Below are 13,372 nucleotides of genomic sequence, written 5' to 3'. Positions count from 1 at the left end.
AGAGACGAGCAGAATGTCTCTGCAATGATATCTATATATATATACACACGTGTGTTGCACATGCACAGAACGACCATGTTGATTTTTCTTGTCTACCATGTTGATTTTTCACGACTCAATTTTTGGATAGTTTCTTCTGTGCTTTCGGCATGGAAGTGTCCAGAATTCAGACCTATTTATATGACTGTGACATTGACGACTGAACTTTATCTTCAATTATATTTAAACATGTAAGATACATATAAATTACATAGTTCTGTTATAAAAGTAGTAAGAAAGATATATGCTTTTTAATACAAACTAAATACATAATGGAATAAATGCCATTTTTTAATTGAAATTGAAATCCCGTTATATTAACAAAATTTTATTTCATAAAATTTGTACATATGTAATACAATTAAAATATATTAAAAGTTTGATATAATTAAAAAAATATTAGTTCATCCTTTAAGTGAAAATAAGAAATATTATTTGATAAATGCTTATTTACAATACATTATATATTTCACCTCGTTTTTCTTGTTTTTTTTTTTGTACAATCAAGTGCACATATATTAAAAAATCATAAATATTTATCTATAACACAGATAAATTTTTTTAGCTAATGGAAGTTGTAGAAAAAGTATGTTACAGCATTCATAAATGTAAAGTATCAGACTTAGTCAACTCGAACTGGAACTCTTGTATGTATTGTTGTTTTATTTTGATAAATATATACCTGTGTTAAAATTGCAATATCAATTATAACTTGAAGAGTACCACAAACTTCAAATTGTATTGGAGCTTCTCTTATAACAAAATAACATGTTTTAAATGCATCACCTAATGTCCACATTGCAACCATAACAATACTGAAATTAACAGAAAAATTATTTACTTTATGAATGTTATTCAGGTATCGCATCTTGTTATTAAATTATAATTTTATACCTCATTCCATTAGTTGATTTATTAAAAAAATTACGCAAAAATTGTGGTATTCCAAGCATAGCCTCTGTTAATACTGCAAGTAATCCTATGGTTTCAACAAATATTGGTACATCCACTAATAAATATGTTAGAATTCCTATTAATACAGCAAATAATAGCATAAAGTCTAAGTAAGATTGAAAATCTGTCCACTTCCAAAAAAAATTTGCATCAAAATCTGTTTAAATTAAGATTTAACATGAGTTATAATTTGAAAATACATTATTGTGTATGTTAAAAATTTATTTTCTTTTCTCTGTACTTAACATACCTGAAAATACACGTTCTCTAACTTTTATTACTTGATTTCTGCTTTGTACATTTATACACAGTTTAATCATTATAAACATAGTAACAATCATGCATATACTTTGTAATAAGAGAGGTATTTCATAATGTTTCCCAAACCTTTAAAAGATACAGACCTGTATTAGTATGAATTGATACAACACAACCACAAATTTTTATATTAAGTAAATGTACAAACCAAAAGAAAATACGTAATGTATTAGCTATTAAAAGTGTAAAGCATACATAAAGGGAGAACCCTTCCGCACTATCCCTTCTTTTAATTTCTCTATATTGTGGCACATAGGGAATAATACCACCAAATATTATTGCTCCAGAGGCGATCCAGTTTGCTATATCTTTAATGGATAATTGCTCATAGACATTATACATTGTAATAACTTTTTTTTATTTGCATATTTTACTATCTACGATTCTTGGCACACGCCTAATTTTAGGTTATGACTCCAATCTTTTTGGACATCATATCATATCTGCTACGAATCATTCAAATCAAATAAACCTGCGATAGCAAAAGAAATGATAAGTCACATACATAAACACATACTACTTAAAGAATGAAATATGTAAGTACTTACATACTTACCGTTATGACTTCTACACAGTATTTATTTTTACTAAAATTAAAGATATTGATAAATCCATGTACATACCTAGATACATATATAAAATGTATTATTATGGTTATAAACATTAATAAATTAAAAAATTGATATAAAGTTTAGTTATCTGCTGTAGATAACAGAATTGTGATACAAACATAAATTCAAGTTATTCAATCATAAACAAAATATAGTCACAGACAAAATACGTTAGGTATCTTTATAGAAATATAGTGCGATCATAAATTAACATGTGCAGCAACATCGATTGATTCCGCGGAATTCAGGATCGTATGTGACTCTTACCGTTGTAGAATTCTAAGCAATAACATTAAAAAGACTGTAAACTAAGTGTAATTCATTTACTACTGAAATAATTTTAAATTCTGTTTATTATTTATAATAATTAAAACTCTGCATTTTAAGAAGATTGTATCTTGTTTATGATTAATTTCCTTTTTTCAATGTTTAAGTTCAGAACTTAATTATCATTAATTTTATATGTATATATATTGTATAAAATATGAGTACGTAATATAGATTAATGAATACATATATGTATATATTTACAACAAATGTAACTTATAATGTTATGTCGGAATATTAAATAAATAATTAAACTGTTTCAGGCATAAATTGTTACATAATTTATATGAGATAAACTTTGTAGTCATATCTAGTACGAAGTAAAGAATTATATTGTTGCTTGGTAACCATACAGTAACAACTTTAAACTTGTATGTATATGTTACGTACCTCACAGTATTTTATGTGTAATTAGTAAGGTATAAATTTTTGTTAGTGTTGTTTTATTAATTGTTTAGCATCTTTTAACTATTTTTTAAATTAGTACATCAAGTTAGAAATAAGATTCAAAATAGACAAGTAATAATATTATAGTTTTGAAGAAATGACAAGATGCAATAAGAGTGAAGTTAATCTTAAAAGCACTGGTATGAAAAATGTATTTTTTTCATTGTTCCATATTTTCCAATTTGATCGAAATATCGATGTTTTATATTATTTGGGAGGATATATATTTTACAAAATTCTTTTTTAACCCGTAAATTTATATTGCATGTAGCATACAATCAAAATGGACAAAATTATTATGAACAATTAACAGCATATAACTCTATGAGCGCGCACTTACGACGCATTTTACTGGCAAAATGTGTCGTTGATGCTAGAAACAGAAGCTATATACGTAAAAAAAAACAAATGTGCAAACAAACAGATTGGAAACCACAATTTGTAAAAACTGAAATTACAAATAACGTAATTGATAAATTGACGTATGATGTCTCATATCATCCAATGGTAAATTATTCATATAACTCATTTCTGATTACTGAGAAGTTTGCAGGAAATGTAACATAGGAATGAAATTATAAATTACTCAATTCAAAAATTATAAATTATAGATTCAAATTATCCTTTAATGATTAATTAACAGGATTTTTTAAGAATGAACTATGACTCAAAGTATTTCTGCCAGTGTGAAGCTCGGAAGTACTTTACTAATCCTTTATCCGATTATAATGAGATCTGTTCACGACCAAAATCTCACAGTCATGTAGTTTGTCCAAGTTCATCAATATTTAAAACAGGTAGTTCGGAGCCAGTTACATCAAATAGTAAAAATATAAGAGAACAGTCTTATTCACAATCAAGTAATAGTTGTAGAAAGATTTTTAATTCTACAAGTGTGGAAACTGCATTAAAATTTCAAGATAGGTGAGATAAAATTTTGCAATAGAAACATTTGCTTCGTTATTTAAATTGACTAAAATTATAGGTATTTGTTATTGATAAATTATTTGTTACCGTAAAAATATATATAGAATAGAAAAAAATTCGATGTATTATAAATCTACTTGTGATTATTTATCACAAAACATCAATCATCTTCCATCAGAAGATAGCACATCAAGAAATCATAGAAATTATGAAACCGCTCAACTATGTACTGACTTCATTGATCAAAAAGCACATATAAAGGATGAAGAAGCGAAATACGCAAAATTTATGTACGATATTACACATGAAATAATACTCAATGGTTTGTATACTGATGAAGAGCTACAAGAAGTATTTAAGAAACACACTGAAGAAAACAAAACAATTCTAGACACGGTCAGAATAATATCACTTACTATCGCTTAAGTTTATAAAATAATGTTAAATGCATAAAATGACAAACTTTGTGTTTCTAAATAGAAGCGAATGTTGTACGAGATTTATCAATTAAAACTTGCTTTAAATATATCGGATAATTCAGAGGGAGAAGAATTAGAAGATCTTGTATATGCTCAGCAATTATTAAATATTTCTGAAATTCGACCACTGATGCCTGTAAGAGGTCTAAATGAAGATAGAGTACTTAAAAAATTAATGTGGTATCAGAAACTAGACGAAATCAGGCGTGATGCACTAAGCGCTAAAAGTAAATCGGTCATATTGATTGATGCTAATCCCGAATTACATATAACTGAGAAAGATGTTCTAACGTCACTAATAGAAGCTGATATCAATCCCGAAAAAGCTCGAAAAATTTGTAGAAAACTTTTTTTTAAAAGCAAATCATTGGTTTGTTCAACAGATTAAATGTAATATGTAATTTACATATATTGCCTTATTAACATAATATTTTTTTAGAACCAAATGATAAAACCAAACAATGAATATGGAATGGAAGAAAGCGATCAATTTGATACCAATTTAACAGAATCTTATGATTTAAACAAAGTAGATGAACAGGATAAAAGTTCTGTGACTGATGATTTTGTAACAGAAGGACATAAAGATATACAAACGTAAAAAATAATAGTCATATAATGCTGAACTATTAAAATAAGTAAAAATTCATAAAATATATTCAATATGTAAATATAACAATATTCGTTTTACAATCAGGAAAAAAAGATTAATATTGTTATTTTTTCTTTTATTACTAAAAATAAGTATTACATTTCAATTTATCATTTTATCAGTTTTTTAAAACTTTCTTCAACATTTCTGTTCGTATTATTTTAACACAAAATAAAATATATAATGGAAAAATATATGTTACAGATGTACATATTATATAGTTACAATATATGTGTGTGTATCAAATTTGTTCGTGGTATTTACTCTTCACATATTCCATGTATATATCTCATAATTATAAACATATGTTTATACATTTTTACAATCATTATATTTAATGCATACATTGTACATTGGCTATAAAATTATAAAAATTATTTATCATTACTCCTATTAAATTTTTTTTATTAATATATGGATATAAATGTTCATTTGTACTTTGTATACAAATTACTTTGTGCTTACTTATAATAAATTTACATATATATAAACAATTTATAACGTTATCTAAAACTTGTCTGTAAAAACCAAAATTTATTATAAAATTAGGTAATATACCTAGCAAGTAAATTTAAAAACAATTACACAATTCTCAATTAAGAATACTCTTTCAGTTAAAAAATATAATTTTTATCTCATATAAATGATATAAAATTCATTCTCAATTTAAAAACTTAGTAAGAGAGAGATCTATAATAAATATACTTAAATGATATCTTTTTGAAATTCAATGCAGTAACACTATCATCATGTTGTAGTTCAATAACAATTTCATTTTTTTCTATTCAATATGAAGATAAAAATAATATAGGAGCCATTTAAGACACTTTTAAAGCATGCTATAATAATAGTTACAATAATAATATTTACTTAACTATGAGAAAATAATTAGCAAGTTCTCTATATAAAAATGTGACCTCTGATCAGCTATAATATTTGGGAAAGTTTGAAGTAATAATCTCTCCTTTTATCAACTACCATCTGACGCATTTGAAGAAGAATCTTCAAGTTCTGGTGCATCAGGACTTCTGTTTAAAATACTTAAGAGATCTGTGACATGCCTTATAGTAAAATCTGGTTGTGGATCTCCCCTTAATAAGGGTGGTTTATCCAATGTTGGAATCCAAATTGTACACCCTAGACCTGCTTCTATTCCACCTATATATGGAAAATAATAATCTTTTAAACTGCATCATTTTCTTTATAATGTTAATTGATTGAAATAACATTTTCAAATAAGATTATTCTACAATATTTGAATGTAATATTTTCTAATAATTCGTAAATAATTAATGCGCGTGATAAATAAAATATGACAATAATGTAGTACCCAGGATATCAGTTTCCAGTTTGTCACCAACCATTACACAACTATCTGGTTTAACATTTAAAAATCGGTATGCTTTTCGAAATATTTCCCTTTTGGGTTTTTCCCATGGTAAATCTCCTGATACAAGAATTATATCGAAATATTGTTCTAGTGAAAGTTTTCGTATTTTTTCCCATTGTGCATTAGATGGACCATTTGTAATCAAACCTAAGAGGTATTTTAACCTCAATTGATGCAGCATAGAAACTATATCTGACGACAGAGCCAAATAATAATATCGTAGACATAACCATCGCTCGTAAATTTTTTTTGCTAGATATGAGTACTTTTCTCCGAGTGCTCTACTCCATAAAGTTATACGCCAAACATCCAAGGTGTGAATTACATTATCAGGACATTTTCTAAAGAGCTTCAAATATGTTGTTGTAATCTTCACAGATATATCTTCAGGAATACCATATTCTTGTGTTAGTTCCTCAGCCAACTGCAGATAAAGTTAGAATACCACCTATTAGACATTTTTTTCACTTTATAATACATAAATCAAGCAATATTATAAAATAATGAACAAAATATAAAGTACGCACTAAAGGAAAATGAATGATTTCCACATTCAACATGATCTATAGTATGTTTTGATAACTGGGAAAAATGATAAATGTGAAAAATAGATTTTATAAGGAATAATTGACATATTGAAAGTGAAAAATAACCATTCATTGAATGTGGATTTTGATGGCTGAACCAAGCTCTTGGGAGAAAGGATACAAACGATCAGTTAGGAACTTAGGTCACTTAATTCAGTTTTTGATGATTACCTAGAAAATGCATTGATTCATTGAAATACTCGAGCCGATTAGTGGACACTCGAAGTGGCACCCGCGGTCGTTGCTGTAATCACAACAAAATCAGTTGTGCCAACAACAAATTTATATTACTCCAACCCTAAAAACTTTACTCAAATGGTTGTTGGATGTTAACATTTATACCTATTTTTGCAGATTTTATGCCATGTATTAAATGCAATATAAGGGATAATTCTCACATGATTGAAAAGTTTATCTAACGTAATTTTCTAATATTAAAGTAGGGAATAATTTAAAAGATAAAATACTTTTAAAAACAATTTCTTTAGTAGAAAGACCATTTATTATTTTACAAAGCCATTTGTTATACATAAGCAATTTTTCATATATACATTCACAAACTGTATTAATTCCAAATTTAACTTATACAAATTTTCTAATATTTTATAAATTAATATAAAATGTAAAAATAGTTTTTTCTAATATATATTTCAATATTTAAATTTCTAAATCTATTTAACTCATGCAAACATTTAGTAGCTCTTTTGCTTGCCAGAAAGCTATTTTCAGACATGATTACATTTATATCTGATCTGTGATTGTATACAGGTTTACAAAATTTTAGCTAAACTGAATCACTAAATCAAAATATGAGTGTTATTTTGATGAAATAAGAGTTATTAATAGTTTCTTTCATATGCAATATAGCGTAATATAAAAAAGGAAACATGTGTAATACGTATACACAAACAAACATATTACTTAACAACATAAGAATGGATTAAGTATCTTGGCTATTCTATCAATGTACAGATATATAGTACTTTCATTTAAAACATGATAATAAAATATCGATATAAATTTTTGGATTGTTTTTAATCTCCAAAAAGATGTTTTCCCAGCTCCATCATACGATGATTTCTGCATACTGTTAAAGCCCCACATTTCTTCAAAACAGAAGCAACATTTTCATCTGCTTTAACTAAATGGCACAAAAGATCTTCAAAAGCAAACTTTACATTTGGCTGAAGACTTCCTATTTTTATTTTCTTGAGAATCTCAATAATTTCTTCTGCCCAACCTGACTCAAGAGTAAATTGTGAAAGCCAAGGTATAACTTGTAACACCCCAGCCATTGTTTGCATTCCAAGAAACCATAGTTCCATAAGTTCCATCCATCGCTCTTTATATGACATAGCAACAACAAGTTCAGTGGGATCATTGCTTTCATCAATTATATATGCATCCCACAAAAATCTTATAGTAGCCTGAATATATCGACATATAGAAAAATCATTTTTCTTGACACGTGTTGCCTGTTGCTTCAATAACAGCAATCCTAAAACTGCAAGATGACCGTGCAATACTAGATTTTCAGGAATTTGTTTAAGTTCTGGGAGATTATTGAAAATAAATTTTAATAAAGAAATAAATGTTGGTGATTCTTCCACTAATTTTGCCTCTAATACAGTAATGTTCATTAAAACATTGCACACAGAGACCATGGCCACCCTTGAATCTTTGATTGCTTCTGATACATGAAGGTCTAAATCTTCTTCTTTTTCTGGTTCTTTCAATGCTTTTAATCTTTCTGATTTTGGTATTGGTGGCTTTTTATGATGAACAATTGTCCAATGGTAAGATAAACATTCAAACAGGACTTCCTCTTGTTTGTGTTTAATTAAAATTTTTCTAGCGTCTTCTTCTACAGCTAAATAACACAATGCTGGTAATAAAAGTCTCAATAAATCAATTTCACTTAAAGGATCATAAGTAACTAGTTCTCCAGATGATGTTGCTTCATCGCTTTTAATTTTAGCATTTGCTTTAGCCTTCTCTGACAATTTTCTATTTCTGTGTGCATAAAATGTGTCATTGGCTACTGTTAATACATATGGTAAAACTGCATAAACTTGAGAACGCATAGCTGTTGTTTCCTGAGCAAGCCATGCTGCTAATACTCTTACCACAGCACAAATAAATATTTTTTCTTTGACATCTGTTATTTCTTTCATCTTAGATACTGCTGTAAGTAAACCTATAATTGCAGCGAAGGCTCCCTTTAAAACAGTATATAATGACTGTTTTTCTTTTTGGTCTAGGTCCAATTGATCATTAGTAATATATCCAAGAGAAATTTCAATAATAATAAAACAAGATGTAACTAAGTCTGCATTTGCCATTATAGTTTTTAATTGTTTTCCTTCCACTTGCATTCTAACTTCTATAGATGCCAATTGAATTAATAATAATAAAAATACTTTTGGTTTTTCTTTATCTAATAAAGTCCATTCTGCTCCCAATAAATCTAGCATGACAGAAGCAAGTTTTAGTGCTGGATCGCGTTGATTTTTGCCTATCTTTGATCCAAGAATATCAGATAAAGCCTTGTGAATGCTAGAAGGCCAAGATTCTTCTTTAGCAGTTTCACTAATTATGTTTTTTCTGCAGGACATTAGTAAAGCTTGCAAAATTGTACATAACTGAAATTTTCTTTCTGTATGATCTGTTTCAAAATCTAATGCAATCTTATTTATAATAACATGGAAAGGTGCAGTATCTGTTGCATCCCATGCTTCTGGACCAAATCTCTGAACTAAAGTAACTAAAATGTTCAAAGCTTGGTCTGTCTGAAAGCTTTTTTCTGAATAAATATCACACATTTTTGTAATTGCTTTCTGTTCAAGTAAAACTTGTTGCCCAGGAGAATATTGTGCAATATTTTGCAGACAGGTATATGCTTCACTAACAATAATTAACATATTATCATCTGCATCTTCATCGGCTTGCGATATAATTTCAAGTAATGCAGGTATATGAGTAATCATGTCAGGATGAGAAGCTAATTCTGATTCTCCACAGAATGCAGAAAGTATAGACAATGCTACAGACTTATATACTTGTGGAGGACAATCCACAGGAACTACTTCTGTAGATAATAATTTCGCTAAAAATTTTTTTCCAATAGCTTCAAATAACACTTTTTTTTCTGCTACTGTACAATCTTTGCTATCCACCAATTTTGTTATCATAAATAACGCAGCAAATTTTTCTGAATCAGTTTCAACAGACTTCAAAATAGTTTCATATTTTTTCACGTTCTTTGAAATACTCATGGCTGTAGTTTATGTTGTTATAATTTAAAGAAAAAAAATATCTATTTTTATAATCTACAAGTATTTTTCTACTTTTATTTTTTCTCGTACGATGACAAACTTCTAGATGCAATTCACAAACAATTCCAGAATTTTGATATTTACTCAGTAGTATTTAACAAAGATTCACTGAGATTTGCATCTTTCACATGTCACAGCTAAAAGCCAACTGGCAGTACTCCCAGATCAAGCCCCTTAAAACTAGCCTTGCCCTTTGACACACTCACTTAGTCAGACAGAAATAAAGTTGTACTATCACAAACATTAATTCCACAAACATGTGTACATTAACATTAAAATATGAATTATTTTCAATACAAGGTTAGCAGCGTCCTTCAAAGAATTATTTTATTTTACTGTAGAAATATGATATATTAACTGCTTATGTTAAGTTTTGTATTAAAGAAAATAACATAAAAAGCTGTTTAGAATAACCACATTTTACAAAATTTCATTGGAAAAGAATTTTGAATGTACACATAATTCTACCATTCTACCATAACCTTCTCCACATGATATAGCATGTGAATGTAATAGTACAATTAACTGGTATCTTAAGATCGTGAATCGTGAATATCTTCAGTAACGTGCTTACACGCTTTTTCTACGTTCTGTTGAGTGTCTGGACAGTGCAGTAGGATCGGTCGAAAATAACCGTCCGAGAGAAAGCACTATATCAGGGAGTCAGCTCGTATTACACAGAAGCTTCTATTTTCGTACCATCTTCGTATCCAAACGGAATTGAAAGATTAAACGTAAATGTAAATGTAATTACTACGAGATACTTTTTTTTTGAAACAGTAAAAGAAGTACCACATAAAAGCAAAAAAAATATGTATAAAATTATAAGTAAATTAGCAATATGAGCGACTTTTCATTTAATTTCGAGAGAAAGATTAACTACAGTTTTCGCGCACTCTCTAAGAAAGACATACACACACATATGTATTTCCAGTATTTTAACCAATACTGACCGTTTATATACACGCATACGGCTTTTAATATCAATATAATTTCAAATATTTTAGCATACCTTTCGACATGTTTGATTGTCGCCCTTTCTAGTCTCGATGAGAGTATTGTCCAGATCAAAGAACACAGCGCTTATAGATACATTGGATGAACAAAAATGCTTCTCATGCAAAGTCGCCATTGTCATTGGAAAAGTAAATCTGTTGTTAATTCAACGATGTTTCAATGAAGAGTCGCGCATAAAAACATATAATGTTCATATAACGGTCTCCTTCTGAAAACACTCTAAGGATAAATATACAATTATTTTAATGGTCAGATGTCAGAACAGAATATATCTGTCTTGTCTCGACCTGATGCCTTTCGTTCTTGTCCTGTCCTGACCTTTTCCTCTTTCTTGATTTCTTCTCGAATGAAGAGACATCTTTAATAGAAATTGATATTGATCGTCGATAAATGCGTGATCTAGCTTTTATGTGTATTTATATTTGTGTACATAATTCTACAGATTTAGAGTTAATAATAAATAAAAGTTTTCTTGTTTTCATTCATTTATTTCTTTTTACATAATTATTAATATATTTATTTCAAATAACAGGTATCGATACTAACACAATTGTTAAATACGATATTGAAGATATTGAATAAGTTGAATTTAGTATAAACAAAATTACGGATAAGTTATTATAAATTATATATTTTATATAACAACATATTATAATTTTAGTGCTAAATATTACGTTATTTATATAAATAAAAAGCAATGATAAATAATGCAAATCGTGTAATTTAAAGACACTGTAATATTGATGGCGCCAAAGTTAACACTTGTTTTTCGATTTTTCAGGTATATTATATCTTATTAAAAAATGACAGCTATGGCAGACACAGCTACTCTTCAAGGAGATGAAGAATTTGAAGAATATAATCCACAAGCAAAATTAATAAAAACCCTGGAAGTACGTTGATTCTTTAACCTGTATCATATTCTTTTCCCTCGTTTTTTTAATGTTTGTATGAAATAATTTATATCATTTATAAAATTAAATTTAATATTTAATAACTGTGTTATTTGTTCAGGGAAATGGTATAACAGCAGGAGATGTAAAAAAGCTGGAAGAAGCTGGCTACTATACTGTGGAAGCTGTAGCCTATGCTCCAAAAAAGTGCTTAATTGCTATCAAAGGTATCAGTGAAGCTAAAGCAGATAAAATTTTGCAAGAAGCTTCCAAACTTGTTGTAATGGGATTTAAGAGTGCTACTGAAATTCATCAAACTCGTTCCAATATTGTTTTTGTAACAACTGGTTCCAGTGAATTGGACAGACTATTAGGCGGTGGTATCGAAACGGGTTCTATTACAGAAATATTTGGAGAATTTAGATCAGGAAAGACTCAATTATGTCATACGCTTGCTGTGAATTGTCAATTACCGATAGATATGGGTGGTGCAGAAGGAAAATGTCTTTACATAGATACAGAAGGAACTTTTAGACCCGAAAGATTAATTGCTGTTGCTGAAAGATATAAGATAGCAGGGGATTCTGTATTAGATAATGTGGCATGTGCTAGAGCTTATAATACAGATCATCAAACTCAATTACTAATTCAAGCTAGTGCTATGATGACAGAATCTAGATATGCATTATTGATAGTAGATAGTGCAACCGGTTTATATAGAACTGAATACTCTGGAAGGGGAGAATTAGCTGCTAGACAAATGCATTTAGGTAGATTTCTCAGAATGTTGCTCAGATTAGCGGATGAACATGGTGTTGCTGTTGTTATAACCAATCAAGTTGTGGCACAAGTTGATGGTGCAGCTAGTATGTTTGGTGGCGACCAAAAAAAGCCTATTGGTGGTCATATTTTAGCTCATGCAAGTACTACAAGATTATATTTACGTAAGGGTAGAGGTGAAACTAGAATATGTAAAATCTATGATTCACCCTGTTTGCCTGAGAGTGAAGCAATGTTTGCAATAAATGCAGATGGTATTGGTGATGTCAAAGAATAATACTATATTTTTCTCCTTTAAATACTTATGTTTATAAAAGAAATTACTCTAAGATGTGTTTTCCAGAAAATATAAGATAGTATTTTTATTTAATTAATGACACTCTTTAAGGATATATAATTTGTTTTATTATACAAAAATATTGAATAAGTAGAAAATATTGTTATATGATTATTGAGCAACATATGATCTAATAAATGTAATAAAAAATATCAAATGCATAAAATAAGACAGAAAGTACTAAATGTATAAAGTAACATCAAGTATATAGTAGTAATTTAATTTGTTTATATTTTTTTAAGTAAATATGTACATTGTAAAAAGAATAAATTATATATT

The 13,372-nt window shown here is 28.3% G+C and overlaps 5 protein-coding genes across 9 annotated transcripts; 2 read left to right on the top strand and 3 right to left on the bottom strand.

The window, feature by feature from the left end:
• Nucleotides 1–351: 351 nt before the first annotated feature.
• LOC117154292 (solute carrier family 66 member 2) lies at nucleotides 352–1,653 on the bottom strand. Of its 2 annotated transcripts, XM_076624458.1 has the most exons (5): nucleotides 1,460–1,653; nucleotides 1,244–1,380; nucleotides 934–1,150; nucleotides 826–854; nucleotides 352–721 (listed from the first exon to the last, which is right to left on the bottom strand). In XM_076624458.1, the coding sequence occupies exons 1-5, from the start codon at nucleotides 1,651–1,653 to the stop codon at nucleotides 702–704; spliced, it is 597 nt and encodes a 198-aa protein (XP_076480573.1). In that variant the 3' UTR covers nucleotides 352–701. The 2 variants fall into 2 exon arrangements, with proteins under 2 accessions (XP_076480573.1, XP_033185069.1); XM_033329178.2 differs by having other exon boundaries at nucleotides 352–854.
• Nucleotides 1,654–1,718: 65 nt separating this feature from the next.
• LOC117154277 (uncharacterized) lies at nucleotides 1,719–5,000 on the top strand. 2 transcript variants are annotated; one of them, XM_033329166.2, is made up of 7 exons: nucleotides 1,719–1,847; nucleotides 2,513–2,620; nucleotides 2,968–3,203; nucleotides 3,340–3,620; nucleotides 3,728–4,019; nucleotides 4,104–4,472; nucleotides 4,542–5,000. In XM_033329166.2, the coding sequence occupies exons 3-7, from the start codon at nucleotides 3,021–3,023 to the stop codon at nucleotides 4,701–4,703; spliced, it is 1,287 nt and encodes a 428-aa protein (XP_033185057.1). In that variant the 5' UTR covers nucleotides 1,719–1,847; nucleotides 2,513–2,620; nucleotides 2,968–3,020; the 3' UTR covers nucleotides 4,704–5,000. The 2 variants fall into 2 exon arrangements, with proteins under 2 accessions (XP_033185057.1, XP_033185049.1); XM_033329158.2 differs by lacking the exons at nucleotides 1,719–1,847; nucleotides 2,513–2,620 and adding an exon at nucleotides 2,638–2,836.
• A 62-nt stretch (nucleotides 5,001–5,062) lies between these two features.
• On the bottom strand, nucleotides 5,063–11,214 carry LOC117166227 (N-acylneuraminate-9-phosphatase). The gene is made up of 3 exons (XM_033350020.2): nucleotides 11,079–11,214; nucleotides 6,085–6,568; nucleotides 5,063–5,912 (listed from the first exon to the last, which is right to left on the bottom strand). The coding sequence occupies exons 1-3, from the start codon at nucleotides 11,202–11,204 to the stop codon at nucleotides 5,725–5,727; spliced, it is 798 nt and encodes a 265-aa protein (XP_033205911.2). The 5' UTR covers nucleotides 11,205–11,214; the 3' UTR covers nucleotides 5,063–5,724.
• Nucleotides 7,361–10,006, bottom strand: Neurochondrin (neurochondrin). The gene has a single exon (XM_033349893.2). It carries the CDS (start codon nucleotides 10,004–10,006, stop codon nucleotides 7,766–7,768), a length of 2,241 nt encoding a protein of 746 aa, XP_033205784.1. The 3' UTR covers nucleotides 7,361–7,765.
• Nucleotides 10,680–13,364, top strand: LOC117166221 (DNA repair protein RAD51 homolog A). Of its 3 annotated transcripts, none has more exons than XM_076624453.1 (3): nucleotides 10,680–10,806; nucleotides 11,865–11,976; nucleotides 12,098–13,364. In XM_076624453.1, the coding sequence occupies exons 2-3, from the start codon at nucleotides 11,887–11,889 to the stop codon at nucleotides 13,031–13,033; spliced, it is 1,026 nt and encodes a 341-aa protein (XP_076480568.1). In that variant the 5' UTR covers nucleotides 10,680–10,806; nucleotides 11,865–11,886; the 3' UTR covers nucleotides 13,034–13,364. The 3 variants fall into 3 exon arrangements, with proteins under 3 accessions (XP_076480568.1, XP_076480569.1, XP_033205898.1); XM_076624454.1 differs by having other exon boundaries at nucleotides 10,714–10,800; XM_033350007.2 differs by lacking the exon at nucleotides 10,680–10,806 and adding an exon at nucleotides 11,466–11,615.
• Nucleotides 13,365–13,372: the final 8 nt, after the last annotated feature.

The sequence above is a fragment of the Bombus vancouverensis genome, chromosome 14 (assembly GCF_051014615.1).
Source record: "Bombus vancouverensis nearcticus chromosome 14, iyBomVanc1_principal, whole genome shotgun sequence".
Taxonomy (NCBI): domain Eukaryota; kingdom Metazoa; phylum Arthropoda; class Insecta; order Hymenoptera; family Apidae; genus Bombus; species Bombus vancouverensis.
The sequence above is the reverse complement of the archived record's forward strand: the minus strand, read 5'-3'. Positions and strand labels throughout refer to the sequence as shown.

Excerpts from the sequence above, each read along its gene's own strand:
- LOC117154292 (XM_033329178.2), bottom strand. The coding sequence starts at position 1,653 with ATGTATAATGTCTATGAGCAATTATCCATTAAAGATATAGCAAACTGG. Across the intron at positions 1,151-1,243 it reads TAGAGAACGTGTATTTTCAG|ATTTTGATGCAAATTTTTTT; the intron begins GTATGTTAAGTA and ends TAATTTAAACAG. Across the intron at positions 855-933 it reads AAATCAACTAATGGAATGAG|TATTGTTATGGTTGCAATGT; the intron begins GTATAAAATTAT and ends TGTTAATTTCAG.
- LOC117154277 (XM_033329158.2), top strand. The coding sequence starts at position 2,794 with ATGACAAGATGCAATAAGAGTGAAGTTAATCTTAAAAGCACTG. Across the intron at positions 3,621-3,727 it reads GCATTAAAATTTCAAGATAG|AATAGAAAAAAATTCGATGT; the intron begins GTGAGATAAAAT and ends AAATATATATAG. Across the intron at positions 4,020-4,103 it reads ACAAAACAATTCTAGACACG|AAGCGAATGTTGTACGAGAT; the intron begins GTCAGAATAATA and ends GTTTCTAAATAG.
- Neurochondrin (XM_033349893.2), bottom strand. The coding sequence starts at position 10,006 with ATGAGTATTTCAAAGAACGTGAAAAAATATGAAACTATTTTGAAGTCT.
- LOC117166227 (XM_033350020.2), bottom strand. The coding sequence starts at position 11,204 with ATGACAATGGCGACTTTGCATGAGAAGCATTTTTGTTCATCCAATGTA. Across the intron at positions 6,569-11,078 it reads ACAATCAAACATGTCGAAAG|TTGGCTGAGGAACTAACACA; the intron begins GTATGCTAAAAT and ends CTTTATCTGCAG. Across the intron at positions 5,913-6,084 it reads ACTGGAAACTGATATCCTGG|GTGGAATAGAAGCAGGTCTA; the intron begins GTACTACATTAT and ends TTCCATATATAG.
- LOC117166221 (XM_076624453.1), top strand. The coding sequence starts at position 11,887 with ATGACAGCTATGGCAGACACAGCTACTCTTCAAGGAGATGAAGAATTT. Across the intron at positions 11,977-12,097 it reads AATTAATAAAAACCCTGGAA|GGAAATGGTATAACAGCAGG; the intron begins GTACGTTGATTC and ends TTATTTGTTCAG.